General features: G+C 35.4%; 1 protein-coding gene across 2 annotated transcripts in view; it reads right to left on the bottom strand.

Moving 5' to 3' along the window:
• LOC120629111 overlaps nt 1-11494 on the bottom strand; it is a 123286-nt gene extending 111792 nt beyond the window's left edge. For both annotated transcript variants that reach the window (XR_005658982.1, XM_039897890.1), the window contains exon 1: nt 11157-11494. Coding sequence is in view for 1 of the 2 variants with exons in the window: in XM_039897890.1 (XP_039753824.1) it covers nt 11157-11260 (104 nt within the window). In the remaining variant the exon portion in view is untranslated. The remainder of the gene's footprint in view (nt 1-11156) is intronic.
• Nucleotides 11495-14147: the final 2653 nt, after the last annotated feature.

Here is a 14147-nt window from a genome sequence, read left to right as displayed (position 1 = left end):
AGTATACCACAAACAAGTACAAACTATCGAAATCGGTTTTGAAATAAAACAAATCGAACATACAATCAACACAGTAACTATTTGCAATCATCTAACACGCAATTATTTGCTACAAAAAACTAAAAGATACATAGTGAATTATTTTAGTTTCAAAATTAGAAATCATTACACATGACTGATTGATTGATGATTTCATCAAAAAATAAATGAAATTTATAATGTTTTGTATAACATACAAGTTTTACGAAAAGAGAAATCGGTTATCTAATAGATGCATTACATTTTATAGAATACAAACAAAGCTTTAATACTCTACTAACCAATCAAAGTCTTGGAAGGCTTAGTTACAAAAGGATGAATAAAATATAATTGGTTGGTTTAGCAATAATTTATGTTAAAGATATTGCTCTGATTATTTTTCTAGGAAAAAAAACATGAATAAGACTGCTTTTCCTGGACAGACGTGGCAGCTAAACTGTGTAGATAAGAATAGGTATATCACTCCACACACCCTTTAGAAGTTTATGTAGATCGCTCAGGCATACAGGTTTCCTCACGATGTTTTCCTTCACCGTTGAAGCGAGTGATACTTTTTTCCTTAAAACGCACATAACTTAGAAAAGTAAGAGGTGCGTGGCGCGTTCTAGGATTAGAAATCGGTCTCCCGTAAGTGAAGTCAAATCAGAAATGAGGAGATCCGTAGAAGAACCAGAGTTACCGACCAGAGTTAGCGAGTCGCAAAGCTGAAGCGGAAATGGGTGGGACACTTAGTTTGGAGGACCGATGGACGTTGGGGTTCCAAGATGCTGGAATGGCGACCGCGCACTGGTAAACGAAGCGTTGGTCAGCCCCCAACGAGGTGGACAGACAACATCAAACGAGTCGCTGGCAGCCGCTGGAAACAAGCGGCCAGGGTCGTGGATTTTGGAACTTCCAACAAAAGACCGATGTCCAGCAGTAGACTTATGATTTTAATAGGTTAAGTTGTTCTTTAGTTTATCCATTCGGTACACACAAATAACATCTCGTTTTTGAATATTAGTAATGATAGTTTTAATACTTAATCTTTACAGTTATCTTTCCCGCAATTATAGTTTATAGCTTCATTCGCTAGCCTAGGTGGTTATATCGCACATAGGAAGGGGGGGATACGTGATGTGCATTTATTATATAGATGACGAAGCCTTTCGAGCCAGGAAAGAGCGCGCGTGTCGAGGAAACCGGATGTTGCTACCGGGAATAATAATTGAGACTTATTAATCTATGAGCTTTTAATTTATCAAGATTAGCGTTGCTATTAATTTTGGTTTGGTGGGAGGCTTTGGCCGTGGCTAGTTACCACCCTATTAACAGTACGATGTCTCCTAGGAACCGATTAGTGGTATTGGTTAAATATTGCCACACTCCCTAGCAGGTTAGCTCGCTACCATATCAGACTGCATTAATATTCCACCAGCAGGGCTATAGCACAGGCAGGCGACAAAAGTTATGTCAACCGACTATATCCCCTGGATATAATTAAGGTGTACACCGACGGCGTAGTTTGCAGCGACCCTGCTTTCTGAGTCCAAGGCCGTGGGTTCGATACACACAACTGGAAAATGTTTGTGTGATGAGCCTGAATGTTTTTCAGTGTCTGGGTGTTTATATGTATATTCTAAGTTTTTATTTATATTATTCATATAAATATCCATCAGTCATCTCAGTACCCATAACATAAGCTACACTTACTTTGGGGCTAGGTGGCGATTTGTGTATTGTCGTAGTATATTTATTTATTTATTTACACCAGCTAATGCACGGGAACATGGCAAAGGAAAAGTTCACCCCCTTTTATTATTACACATATATTATTTAGATATTATAACCACTTGCGCGCCAATGTTCTGAGAGTTGATAAAGCTGTGGGAGAAGATACATTTTTATCCTTTAGCCGGGAGATAATTGTCTCCTGCCCATGCTAGCCGTGCTGGAGACAAAGATTATATCTCCTGATTATATACCCTGTCAGGGGATATAAAAGAACGTGTCAAACGTGTGCCAAAGAACGGGAACATGGAATAGGTGGAGTTAACACCTGATTATTATTACACATATATTATGTGAATAATATTTCCACTTGTGTGCAAATGCTCCGAGGGTGGATAAAGCTGCGGGCGAAGATAATTTTTTATCCTTTTCCCGGAGAGATAACAGTCTCCTGCCTAACTTGTGGCTAACTTGTAGTGGGATACAAAAAAAGTAACCCCTCCCTCGCAATGAAAAAGCCACATCTGCGCTCCAGAAAGATTGTAAGGGCGCTTTTGAAGGTTTTTAATTATTAAAAAAACGTGTCAGTACCGATTATTGTCATATTCTAACTGTGTTTGTTTGCGCTCCCTTTACGCCCTAACTAGCAACTAATTGACTTTATTATTGGCATAGAGTTAGTTGACAGTGAGGAGGGTAACAAAGGCTACATTTGGTCCAGGAAAAATAACAAATTCCGGCGAAAATCAACCTTCTTTCATCACCTCTATCACAGATATTTCTACGAGTATACAAGGAGATAATTGGAATTACGGAGTATAGATAGAGAATTCCATAGGCTTCTAGCTTTAGTCCTGGAAATATTTTTTTTTTAAATTACTATTAGGTTCTAGAACTACTGAGTTATTTACGGCGGGTAACACGTCGGAGCGCAGCTAGCTCATTAATATCGATGCTCTAAAATGGTGCCGTGAAATCGCTTATCGTACAAAGGTACCGTTTTCTTTCCACGTTGGGTAACCTTAGAAAAAACTGAAATTTATGCTTTTTCAGTTCTAGTTTTTAACTGCTAGGTTTTACAGCGCAGTTAAGTGATCTACTTTTACTTTAGGTTTACTTTAGAGACTGCAAAAATAATGTAATTGGACAAAAATTGCACAACATAAAAGCAGCTTATACAGAAAAATGAAAACGGCGTAAGTGACAAAAAAAAATGTATTAAGGATAAATCTTGGTGATATAATGGGTGCAATTTAACCTTTAGGTATTGACGGTATACGTATTACTTCATTCATTTATGTAACGAAAAAACATGCTTTTAACTTTATTTCTTAAGTATAGTATTTCAACGGGTACATACCACGATAATATTTTGAATTTGTCGATATTTCGAACCAGTTGCATGGATCGTGGTATGTACCCGTTGAACTTCAAAATATTATCGTGGTATGTACCCGATGAACTATACTTAAGAAATGTTGATTAACCACGAAAATCTTAGTTTAAAATATTTTAACTTTAATTGGCGATTCCATAAAATTGATACTTTTGACGTGACAACGTCTTATAATTCGATGGAGCCGGCTGCACGCACGAAAAAACATGACGTGTGCGGCGTTACCTCGCTCTGAGGCGTTCCATTCAAGGCTTGAAGTGCAAGCGAGAGCGCGGAACGAGCGAAAAAGAGGCACAGTCGGCCTCCGCGTTCGACATCTGTCTCTCTCCTACTTGAGTGAGCGATGCGTCCGCGTGGACAGCTATTATACAATAATACATTTACATGTTTTTGGCATTTGGTGTCAATTGTTTATAGCAACGATAATATCTATCAAACAAATAAAATCAAATTTTCTTTTGAAGAATGCAACCTTTCCATCAGTATTTTCTTACGACGTTGTCACGTTCAACTATCGTCAGTAAGCCGACTTTACAGACAACCAATTTTTTTTTTTATAGTTATAATCGACGAACAGAACGATGGCCCACCTGTTGGTAAGTGAGTGGAAAACCATCGCCTATAAACGGATCAAAACGGCGCAGGGCATGCCAGGAACTAGTCCTGCAACGAGTCCATCAACCTGAGGCTTATCCTCATGTGCCTGTAATGTTGAACTTATTGTGACATAGCACGTCCGGGGATTTACTTCCCCAGAGGTGCTATGTCGCATGCATGCCGAGCAAAAATTATATGTACGACTTAAAATTAGCCTATGTCGGTCTCTAATATTCTTTGTTTATGCGCTGAGTTTTATTAGTATTGTATAATATATATAGTAAAAATAATATATCTTTATTGCCAGATTATAAGTAAACAAGGTGTTGTATAGTCAATATAAATTGTGCAATTAACAATCAGACACACAATGGCATGCATTACACAACATTAAATTTTTACCATAATAAACAATTTTTTTCCTATTTATTACATTTTATAGTCTCGAAGTATACGTAATCATAATATAATAAATTCAATAACTATATTTATAGAACCCTCATCTCATACTTTTTTAGCCTTTGTTACTCTCCGTCCTTTTAGCTAACTCTATTATAAAACTAAAGTCGATTGGGTGATTCGGTCGATTGGGGCGTAAAGTACATACAAAACAACTTTGACATTTATAATATTATTAAGGAGGTTGTGTTTATTTCTGCTCAATTAAATTATATTTTGTAATGTATGCTTGAGTTATTTACGTGGTTACACCATCGGGTGGCGTGTACAACGGTTTGAACACGGGCAGCAGAGCATGACGATGCGCCAAAATTTCGAGCACGGTGACAGTCTGTCAGGGTTATAGTGATGAAAGTTGGTTTAATAAATACCTATCTTATTGACTATTTAATACTCATCCGCACCTTGTTCGTGTTTTATCAGAGTGGCCTTTAGAAATAGTTGTTTTCATCACCTGCTATTGAGCCCAGAACATGATTCAAATTCAAATTCAAAATCTTTATCTGGCAAAAAAGGGACTAAACACGTATAGATAAATAGATGTTATATTTTTTTTTTATACATATTTTGTCGTTCACATCGACGTCCAGATATTGAGGTAAATTAAAAAGCATAATATTAAGTAAAATATCAGTATAGGTAATAAGGTATATATATCTAGTCAAATATTTTTGTGCACTAAAAATTCCTTGACTTAATAAAAAGAGTTGTAAGAGCCATTTCTTCAAAGCTAGTTTAATTCTTCTCAGTGGTAAAATCTGTATATTTTGTGGTAACAGGTTGAAAATCTTAGTGCACATTGCATAACAGCTTTTTAAATAGGTAGCTTTTTAAATAGGTTGTCTTTGAAACTTTATAAAAGATCAATCTTTCTGGATTTCTAACATTTCTAGGGAGTTTGTCGTTAGTTTTTAAACAAGTGTACATTACATTTAATAAAAACTTCCAATTCGGATATTTACATGCATAGCAAAGTTAGTACCTCCAAACTTTTAAAAAGGGGCTTACATGAGTCCGTAAAAGATATACCACAAATTGCTCGTATGGACCTTTTTTGTGCTATAAAGTTTAGCCGTTGTTTAGTTTATGGGATAATGACTCTATAATAGAATTTTAATTAAATAAACATATTGAACGGTAATTTTTTTCTAAAACCCACGATTATCCATTGTATAGATATATCTACTTACGAGTAGATGATACAATTAAGCAAATAAATATCACTTGGTTATAAACATGACGGAAAATATCATGAGGAAACGTCCTGTATGCCTGAGAGCCCTCCATAATGTTCTCCAAGGTGTGCAAACCGTGTGCCGTATTTTAAGATATAACGCCCCTTGGCCGGTAAGATTGGCCGCCCATTAATGGAAAAAGGCTAAAAAAATATTATATAATAATATCCGACAGTTTTTGATATTTGTATGATGATAATGAATGAAGAAACTAAAAAGGAGTAAAAGGAAAGAAAGTGATACACCTCTTATTCAATACTAGAAGTGCAGACGGCTTTGTTCGCTATACACTTACGAGTATGTTATAAATGCAAAAGCGTTTATGCAAGGATAGGCTATAAGCTCTATCCCGTAGGAACTATGAATTTTGACAGGACAAAAAGTACATTTATTCTAAACTTCTGTTTACGCTACCTTTCATAGCCTACCGCCCATCGTCATGGCCCTTTAAGCCCTAGGGTAAATACACCCATGTGTGCTAAGTCCGCTTCCTCTACCAATCGAACTTGGTCATCGTGGTGGACCACGGCTTACGCCCTTTTCATTTTATAGCGAGACTCGTACCAAAAATTTGAGAGTCTATTTCTAGTTTTAACAGCTAGAGGAGTTTTTAAGAAATCTAGGCTTAACAGTGAAAAAGTTTTAATCATTTAGAATAAACTTTTTCAGTTAGGTCAGTTTGACACAGGTATTTTGTTAACGCTGTAAAAGTCAATTTTTGAAGTCGAATCACTTCTAGAAAACCATGTAAACAATGAAATTATACCTGAAAATAAGGTTAAGTTTATAGGTGCTAAGTGTTTTTTAATAAAATAGGCACTTCCTTGTAACACTGTAATGAATACTGACGGTAAGTACGCATCAAGTGAGTATTGACTAAGGTTAACCAATCCGGTAACTAATTTACTCTAATTAGGCATGCACCTATGAAACCTTTGTGAGCCATTGTAACGTAATGAGTAGGTAAGGTTAATGTAAATAGCCTTTTATTATATTGTAACCAAAAAATTAAATAAATAAACGAATTTTATTAATTCGTTTATTAATTTATAAAAAAAAAATAGTCTTGATACTTGTCTACATCTTAATGGTTTTCAGAACAGACTCACACTCGCACACACAACACACATACACACACACACACACACACACACACACACACACACACACACAAACACACACAAACACACACACTCACACACACTTTTTCAATAAAGTTGGACTACAATATAAACCCTAAAAAAAATTACGTACCGCGAACTATTTTTAAATTGATTTATAGAAATTGCAGGTATATGAATCCTACTTGCACTTAAATTAAACAAATTATAGTCTCTCTATATGTAGGTACTACGTTAAAGATGATTAAGAAGTTTATCCGTTTTATATTAGAGCCGATGGAGAAATTTGCTAAAACTTCATTAATATTTGACTACAATGCAACCTTGAGGTGACCAATTAACACTTCACTTTTAGAGGCCTTCAAAAGTTATTGTGTAAAATGTTTGAACACCGCACTGAAATTTACTGCTTCTTTGTACTCTTATTTACGAAATTAAATTATAACTTTTTCATATAAACAGGTACCCACGCAACAGAAATCCTAATCCTTTAAGCTTATTTCGAGTGTAGGTACACTGCTAGTTTCCTTATTTTTCGGGAGCAGTCCTCTTCGCATACCTATAGATATACTTACGAAGCAAGTGGTCAGAAAACACTGTTTTTTTCTATCGAGCTAGAAGTTCTAATCAGAACCTTTAAGATTATAAATGAAAGTATTTCAGATGCTTTAAGGTTTAAATACATTTTTAATCAATTACATAGAACTATATATAGAGCTATCACAATAATTAAATACAATTATGATAAAACCAACCTTTTTAGAACATCCAGTCAAAATTCCAATATTATTAGGTACTTATAGGGAATATTGATAATCAATTATATTCCAATGTTATATTATCACACACTCCACTCACGAGAGCAACATAAATATTACAAAGCCACTAAAAACATAAGTATTCAATAAAATAATATTGGTAAATATTTATATTATAATAATCAAATTTAATATTTTTGTGTTATTAATTCGCGTTTTGAATCGCTTATTGGCGCGCACTGACTGACTGCCCGCATCGCGTCACTCACCACTAGTGATGATGCGAAAATCGGGACGGGCTTCCAAAAATCGGGACTAACTCCATTGAATAAAGTTTAGAAATCGGGACTAATTCCATTGCAAAAAGTGTTGGTCTTAATTCTAAGGCACACTTTCAAATTGAAAGGTAAACTGATTTTTTTCTAATTTAGCTATTTGGTTAAATTCGTATTGTGTGAGGGAAGTTTTAATAGTAGCTATAAGTATACTAGTTAAAGTAAAAACATATATATTAATTTATAAGTTTTTTATTTATTTATTTATTTTTGAGTTTGTACATGCTACTTATACACAGTCTGCCGAACTGTTATACAGCTTGTAGGCAGAAGCTCTTTTGGACTTTTTTTATAGTAATAATTGACCTGACAGTAAGTGGAAAACCATCACCTATGAACAGAGCAACACTCGCAGGATGTGCAAGGAGCACGTCCTGCGACTTGCCACCCTGTGTCCGTGAATTTGAGGCGTAGGTGTAAAGCCTTATGCGCCTTTAAATAGACCGGCCGCCATGCTCTTCAGACCGGAATAAGGAATTGCAACAACGCTGCTTAGCGGAAGAAATTAACATGGCGATAAATTACCCGGACGAGCTCTTTCACAAAAAGCTTTACACAACTTGCAAATTCTCAAATTACTATTATATTAAGTAGAACTTTTAGTAAGTATTATTATTAAGGGCATTATCACTAAGTAAGTACTCGTAATTAAAAAACTTACGACCATTAAAAGTAAATTAATTAATAATTTTGACCCTACTTTCTGAGTCCAAGGCCGTGGGTTGGATTCCCACAACTGGAAAATGTTTGTGTGATGAGCATAAGTGTTTTTTAATGTCTGGGTGTTTATATGTATTTTCTAAGTATTTATGTATATATAATTCATAAAAATATTCATCAGTCATCTTAGTACCCATAACACAAACTACGCTTACTTTGGGGCTAGGTGGCGATGTGTGTATACTCGTAGTATATTTATTTATTTATTTATAATTACAAATATGTATTACAGTTTATTATTATTTACTTTTGGTAGGTACTTCTGTGAACTGCACATAGAAGTTTCGAAATAATGTAATATTTGCTTTAGACTGTCAAGTCAAATATTCTAATGCGGGACGGTCCCGGAAACTCGACGCGCGGCGCCCTCACTACCCGGCGATATGGCTCATGCGTTGCTCATTTGAAACTGTCCCCTTATCAGGGTCCCATGAGATAGTAATCATGTATGGCGTTGATTAAATTATTTTAGTTTGTGTATTTATTGATTTTCATTTAATGCCTTTGACAAAAAAAAATTGTCACTTTATAAGTTTTATTTACTGGCAGCAAGACAGAGTAGTAACAAGTAGAGTATCTAGTTTCAAAAAATTCTAAATTTATTTATTCCAAGTAGGCCTACCTTATAAGCATTTTTGAAACGTAAAGTACGTCTGTTTTTGGTGACTCTACCACCGGTGCGGAAAGCATATTTTACCGTGAACAGCCGGCAAGAAACTTGGCAGTAAAATATTTAATATTTTACAAACTTAAGTGGTATGAAGGTGAATGTAAACAACAACAGGCCGAGAGCTTTCTTTTATTTCTCATTTAGCCCTGTAAATTACAAAAAAACCGGGCATACACACCCGTTAGTGATCCGTCATTTTGTTTCTGATGAGAAATGTATATGCCTAGTTGAACACCCTGTTCAGGCAACTGAGTGAGAAGAATGCGAAGTTAAAGGAGTCTGTTAAAATACGGAACCCACTTTGATATAGATCCAATTTCCCTTTCCCCAATGTACGTAATTAAACGCCATAAGCATTGCACCATGAACAAGCCGTCAATAGTAGAGTCTCGATAACAGTATTCTGTGCACCTCTACTGCCTCGTTGGCTTAGTGGTGCGCATTTTATATGCCGTGCTTCGGCCGTGGCTAGTTGCCACCCTACCGATAAGGACGTGCCGCTAAGCGATTTAGTGTTCCGGTGCGATGTCGTATTGAAATCGATGTTTTTTAAAAATAAAAGTCTCTCGATTTTATAAATTTAATGTGCATATAAAAAATTTCGGAACCGACAGGATTTGAACCTGCGACTCTCTTGCAATCGAGGCCTGAGATAAAATTGATAATTCCTCCAAGTATAGGTAAAAACACTAATAAAAAATTATAAGTTTAGTTTTTTTTCATGAATGTGTATCCATTCGCGTTGGCTATCTATGAATAAAATAAAATAAAAATAAAATGTACCTCCCTTATTACACGGATTGGTAGTTATAACTGGATAAATCGACCTTCATCATCCTCGTTATCCGCCCATTACGAACCCACTAGCCGGTATGGGTCTCCTCTCAGAGTGAGAAGGGTTTAGTCTGTAGTCAAACCACGCTAGTACAAATAGACTTCACACGCCTTTGATGTATTATGGAAAACTCTAAGGCAGCTGGTTTTCTCACGATGTTCACCTTTCCCCTTAAAGCATGTGATATTTTAATTATTGCCGCACACTTACTACGAAAAGTTTCGTGTTCAAGCACTACAGCCACCTAGCGTCGACTTAAATAACTATTGAGTATTTTACACTTCTACTTGCTAGATGGCGTTGTATTATATTCTAATATTGCGTTGTTTTCCGAGAGATGGCTCTTCTTCCTAAGCATATAAATTAAGAATATACAGACACCTGACTAATATTGAAGTACCACCTGACTAATATAGTGATCAGGCGCGAGTCGGTTAGTCACTTCATACAATTTAGCAGTTTATAGTAATTATTTTACCTCTAATGTTCTAAACGTTTACCATAAAATGAGAATATGGGCATAACGTTGTGAGCTAGCAATATTCCGCAAGTGTGAAGTATGACATGCGCGGGGTGTTTTGACTGTTCCTGGACACAATGCACTGCATGCAATAATGACAGAATGAGGGTTCTGTTCTTAATTCTTTGTTACTAAGTTCCATTGATTTCTATATACGTCTGATCAACGACTTAGATTGTCGATAATGGGTCTGATAAATTCACAAATTACCTATCTTTACTTTAATTTTAATTTTAAGTAATTATTATGTACACACACACAAGAAACTATAATTTATACAATATAGTTTTGAACTCTCAATCGATTAATTGCATAAAATACTTGATACTCGAGTATTTTTGGTATTTATTTACAAAAATAAGGATGGAAAATAAGTGACCAACCTGAGTATTTTATTCGTGTTCATTTCAAACAAAAAAAAAAGCAAACTATATGTATTACTACATATTTCAAATGCTTAGTTATGCACGTTTAACAACTATAAAAAGATAAATTAAATTGCCGGCGACTAGTCTGCATGGATTTGTTTTCCTGGGATTAATTGTAGCATGATATATTGTGACATTTAATTTAATTATTGGAGGAGATATCGCGTACTTAACATACACACGATTAACGACACATTTAAATTGAGAAAACGGGTCTTTTGTAACGCCACTTATTACTTAACTTACACTTATTAGCTAAAAAAAAGTAGATATTCATAACTAGAGAAAGTTAATTATTATTACATAAAAATAAGGGCCAAAGAGAAATCTTACCCAGGCTTCGCCAATCCGTTGGCGAAAAGATAGCATACTCCAGACACGATCCCGGCCAGTAGACCTAAACTCACTCCAGCTGATAAGGACAGTGTATCAGGCATTGTTAATAAATACTGCACTTCGTTCAATTTTTGAATTAATCAGGATTATTCAACACTTTCACACGAGGGCTGCAAAGTACACTTTTCAGTCATCATTTATATACTTTTATTTTATGCTTTGGTTGATACTAGATATTGTTTTTCAGTGATTTTCTTTTCCTTTTCACCATCTAAGTTGTCATTTTTAAACTTAGGGTGTTAGTTCTAAAGAGGACAGTTTCAGTAAGTGTGTAATTTTTCATCTATTAGTTTGTCTGTCTTTTAGTACTTTTAGCAGTAACTTTTATACTTTTTTCACTTTTGAATTTATTTAGATTATTTTTGTTATTGTTTAATTGTAGAATGTTTTGTAAATTGTTCACTAATTACTTTTTGAAATTGTCTTATTGTGTACTTGTTTCAAAATTGTTGACTTTTTAATTCATTAAGATTGTTATTTTATTGACAAACAACGAAACTAATGTTTGTTCTCCTTTGGGACAGGTCACAAAGCACATATATGTTGTTTTGCAGTTTTATCACTGAAACAATTTCTTATAAATCTTTCACTTTTTCATTGTCACTCTTACACTTGTTATGATTTTTGAATTGTTTTCCACTTTTAAATTTATTAAGATATTATTACATTGGCAAACTACGTATTTAATGTTTCTTCGCCCTTCAGGATAGGTTAGGCATAGACTTACTGTTGATAATTGTTAACTTGCGCATTTTTATCACAGCAATATTTTCTCACAAGTCTTTCACTTTTTCATTGTCACTTTCACACTTGTTTTGATTTTTGAATTGTCATTATGACGCAGGCAGTTTACCTCGATTGCGTGTTGAATTGCGTGACTTGAATAGTTTTGTTTACAGTTTAACAAAAGTTTAACTAAATCGTCGTTGGATTAACTTAAGTGATCTTATCATTGACTTTGTATCTAGGTAAATTTACGTTGTGAATTGTTTGTAAATGATGTCATGGAGTGATGACTGATGGCCAAGTCTTGATGTTACCTGAAAAGTGAAAAATGCAAGGCTATTAATTATTAAACACTAACTTCAAAGAATAAGTATTTATGGCGGTTTTTCTTATCTGTAAATATGTATTTTAGTTTTTTTGGGCTGTGATCGATTATTGAACTATTATTTTTTTATTTTTTTATTTCACTACAAGTTAGCCCTTGATTGCAATCTCAACTGGTGGTTAGTGATGATGCAGTCTAAGATGTTAGCGGGCTAGCCTGTTAGAGAGTATGGTAGGTATACCCCTAATTGGTTTCTACGCTACCAGAACACTAAATCGCTTAGCGGCACGTCTTTGTCGGTAGGGTGGTAACTAGCCACTGCCAAAGCCTCCCAAACAAAATTCACACCAAATACCCTTATCTTGTTAACGTGCCATTGCTGGACGGGGTTTTAGAGCTTAGACCCAGTAGTAGTTGCGCTTTTTGTAGTAGTAGAGATTTTTGTGACTATTCTCGGGGAAGTACCGTGCTTATTTCTGCCGCATTGATGCAATACTGTGTTCCGGTCTGAAGGGCTTTGTTGCTGGTGTGATTACGTACACATAAGGCTTAAAATCTACTGAGTAGGGCTAGCACAGGCAGGAGACAAAAATTATATCCCCCAATTATATCCCCTGACAAGGATATAACTAACGTGTCCTCAGTGGCGTGCACTTCATACATGCACAAAAGTTCTGCATACCCTAAAATTTTTGTACAACCCATTAATGCGAAGGATTGTTCCATTTTATGGCATCTGCCTTCTTTATGCATACCCTGGTCAAAAACTCTGTGCACCACTGCGTGTCCTCCTACTAAAGCACCAGAACATAAAATGGGAGAAGCTTATCCCCGTTTATTGTTACTCATATATTATTTGGGTGTTATTTCCACTTGGCGCCAGTGCTCTGAGAGTTGATAAAGCTGTTGGCGTTCTGGAAAACTCCACTATTCTGGGCCGCTCGTATCCAGCGGCTCCCCGCGACTCGTTTGATGTCGTCTGTCCACCTGGTTGGGGGTCGACCAACGCTGCGCTTACCGGTATGGGGTTGCCACCCTAACACCTTGGAACCCCAACGTCCATGGGTTCTCCGAGCTACATATGTATATTATGTTTTAGGGTATATGTATATTATTCATAAAAATATTTATCAGTCATCTAAGTACCCATAGTACAAGCTACGCTTACTTTGGGGCTAGATGGCGATGTGTGTTGTCGAAGTATATTTATTTATTTATTATTATATGCCCCGCCCATTGCCATTTTAGCTTCGCGACTCGTTTAGCTATGTCCGTAAATCTAGTTCTTTAACGGATCTCCTCATTTCTCCTCATTCTTTGATCACGTAGTGATACTCCTAACATAGCTCTACCAATGGCCCGCTGTATGACTATGAGCCTTCTCCTAAGAAATCTCGAACATAAAGTAAACTGTAAATATAAGAACATTCATATTTCACAAGTCGATTTGTAAAGCTCACGTATTCACTACGTTTGCCCCGATAAGGTGGGATAAACGAACAAACAATACAATGCAGCAACGCCGTGAGACTTTATTGTTATATCTAATAATAATGACAGTGTATAAAATTGAATGTATGTTTATAAAAACATTTCTAAATTTAAGAAATAATTAAATAGTTCAAACAAACTAAAAAAACACGCTTGGTATAAAAAACTAAACTAATTTCTTTCTTTTAGTTTATTCATAATAGCGATTTTTTTTAGTTTTTCTTGATCTATTATTTTAATTAGAGCAAAATTAATCGGTAACCCATCCACCATTAAAGAGATAAAATTTTTTTTTTTTTATTCAGTGTGCCCGTCTCTCGAAAAGCAAGTTCTAGTTATTATTTAAAACAGGCCATTAAAAAGTAATAGCTAACGCCCTCTACCAT

The sequence above is a fragment of the Pararge aegeria genome, chromosome 2 (assembly GCF_905163445.1).
Source record: "Pararge aegeria chromosome 2, ilParAegt1.1, whole genome shotgun sequence".
Lineage (NCBI taxonomy): Eukaryota > Metazoa > Arthropoda > Insecta > Lepidoptera > Nymphalidae > Pararge > Pararge aegeria.
The sequence above is the reverse complement of the archived record's forward strand: the minus strand, read 5'-3'. Positions and strand labels throughout refer to the sequence as shown.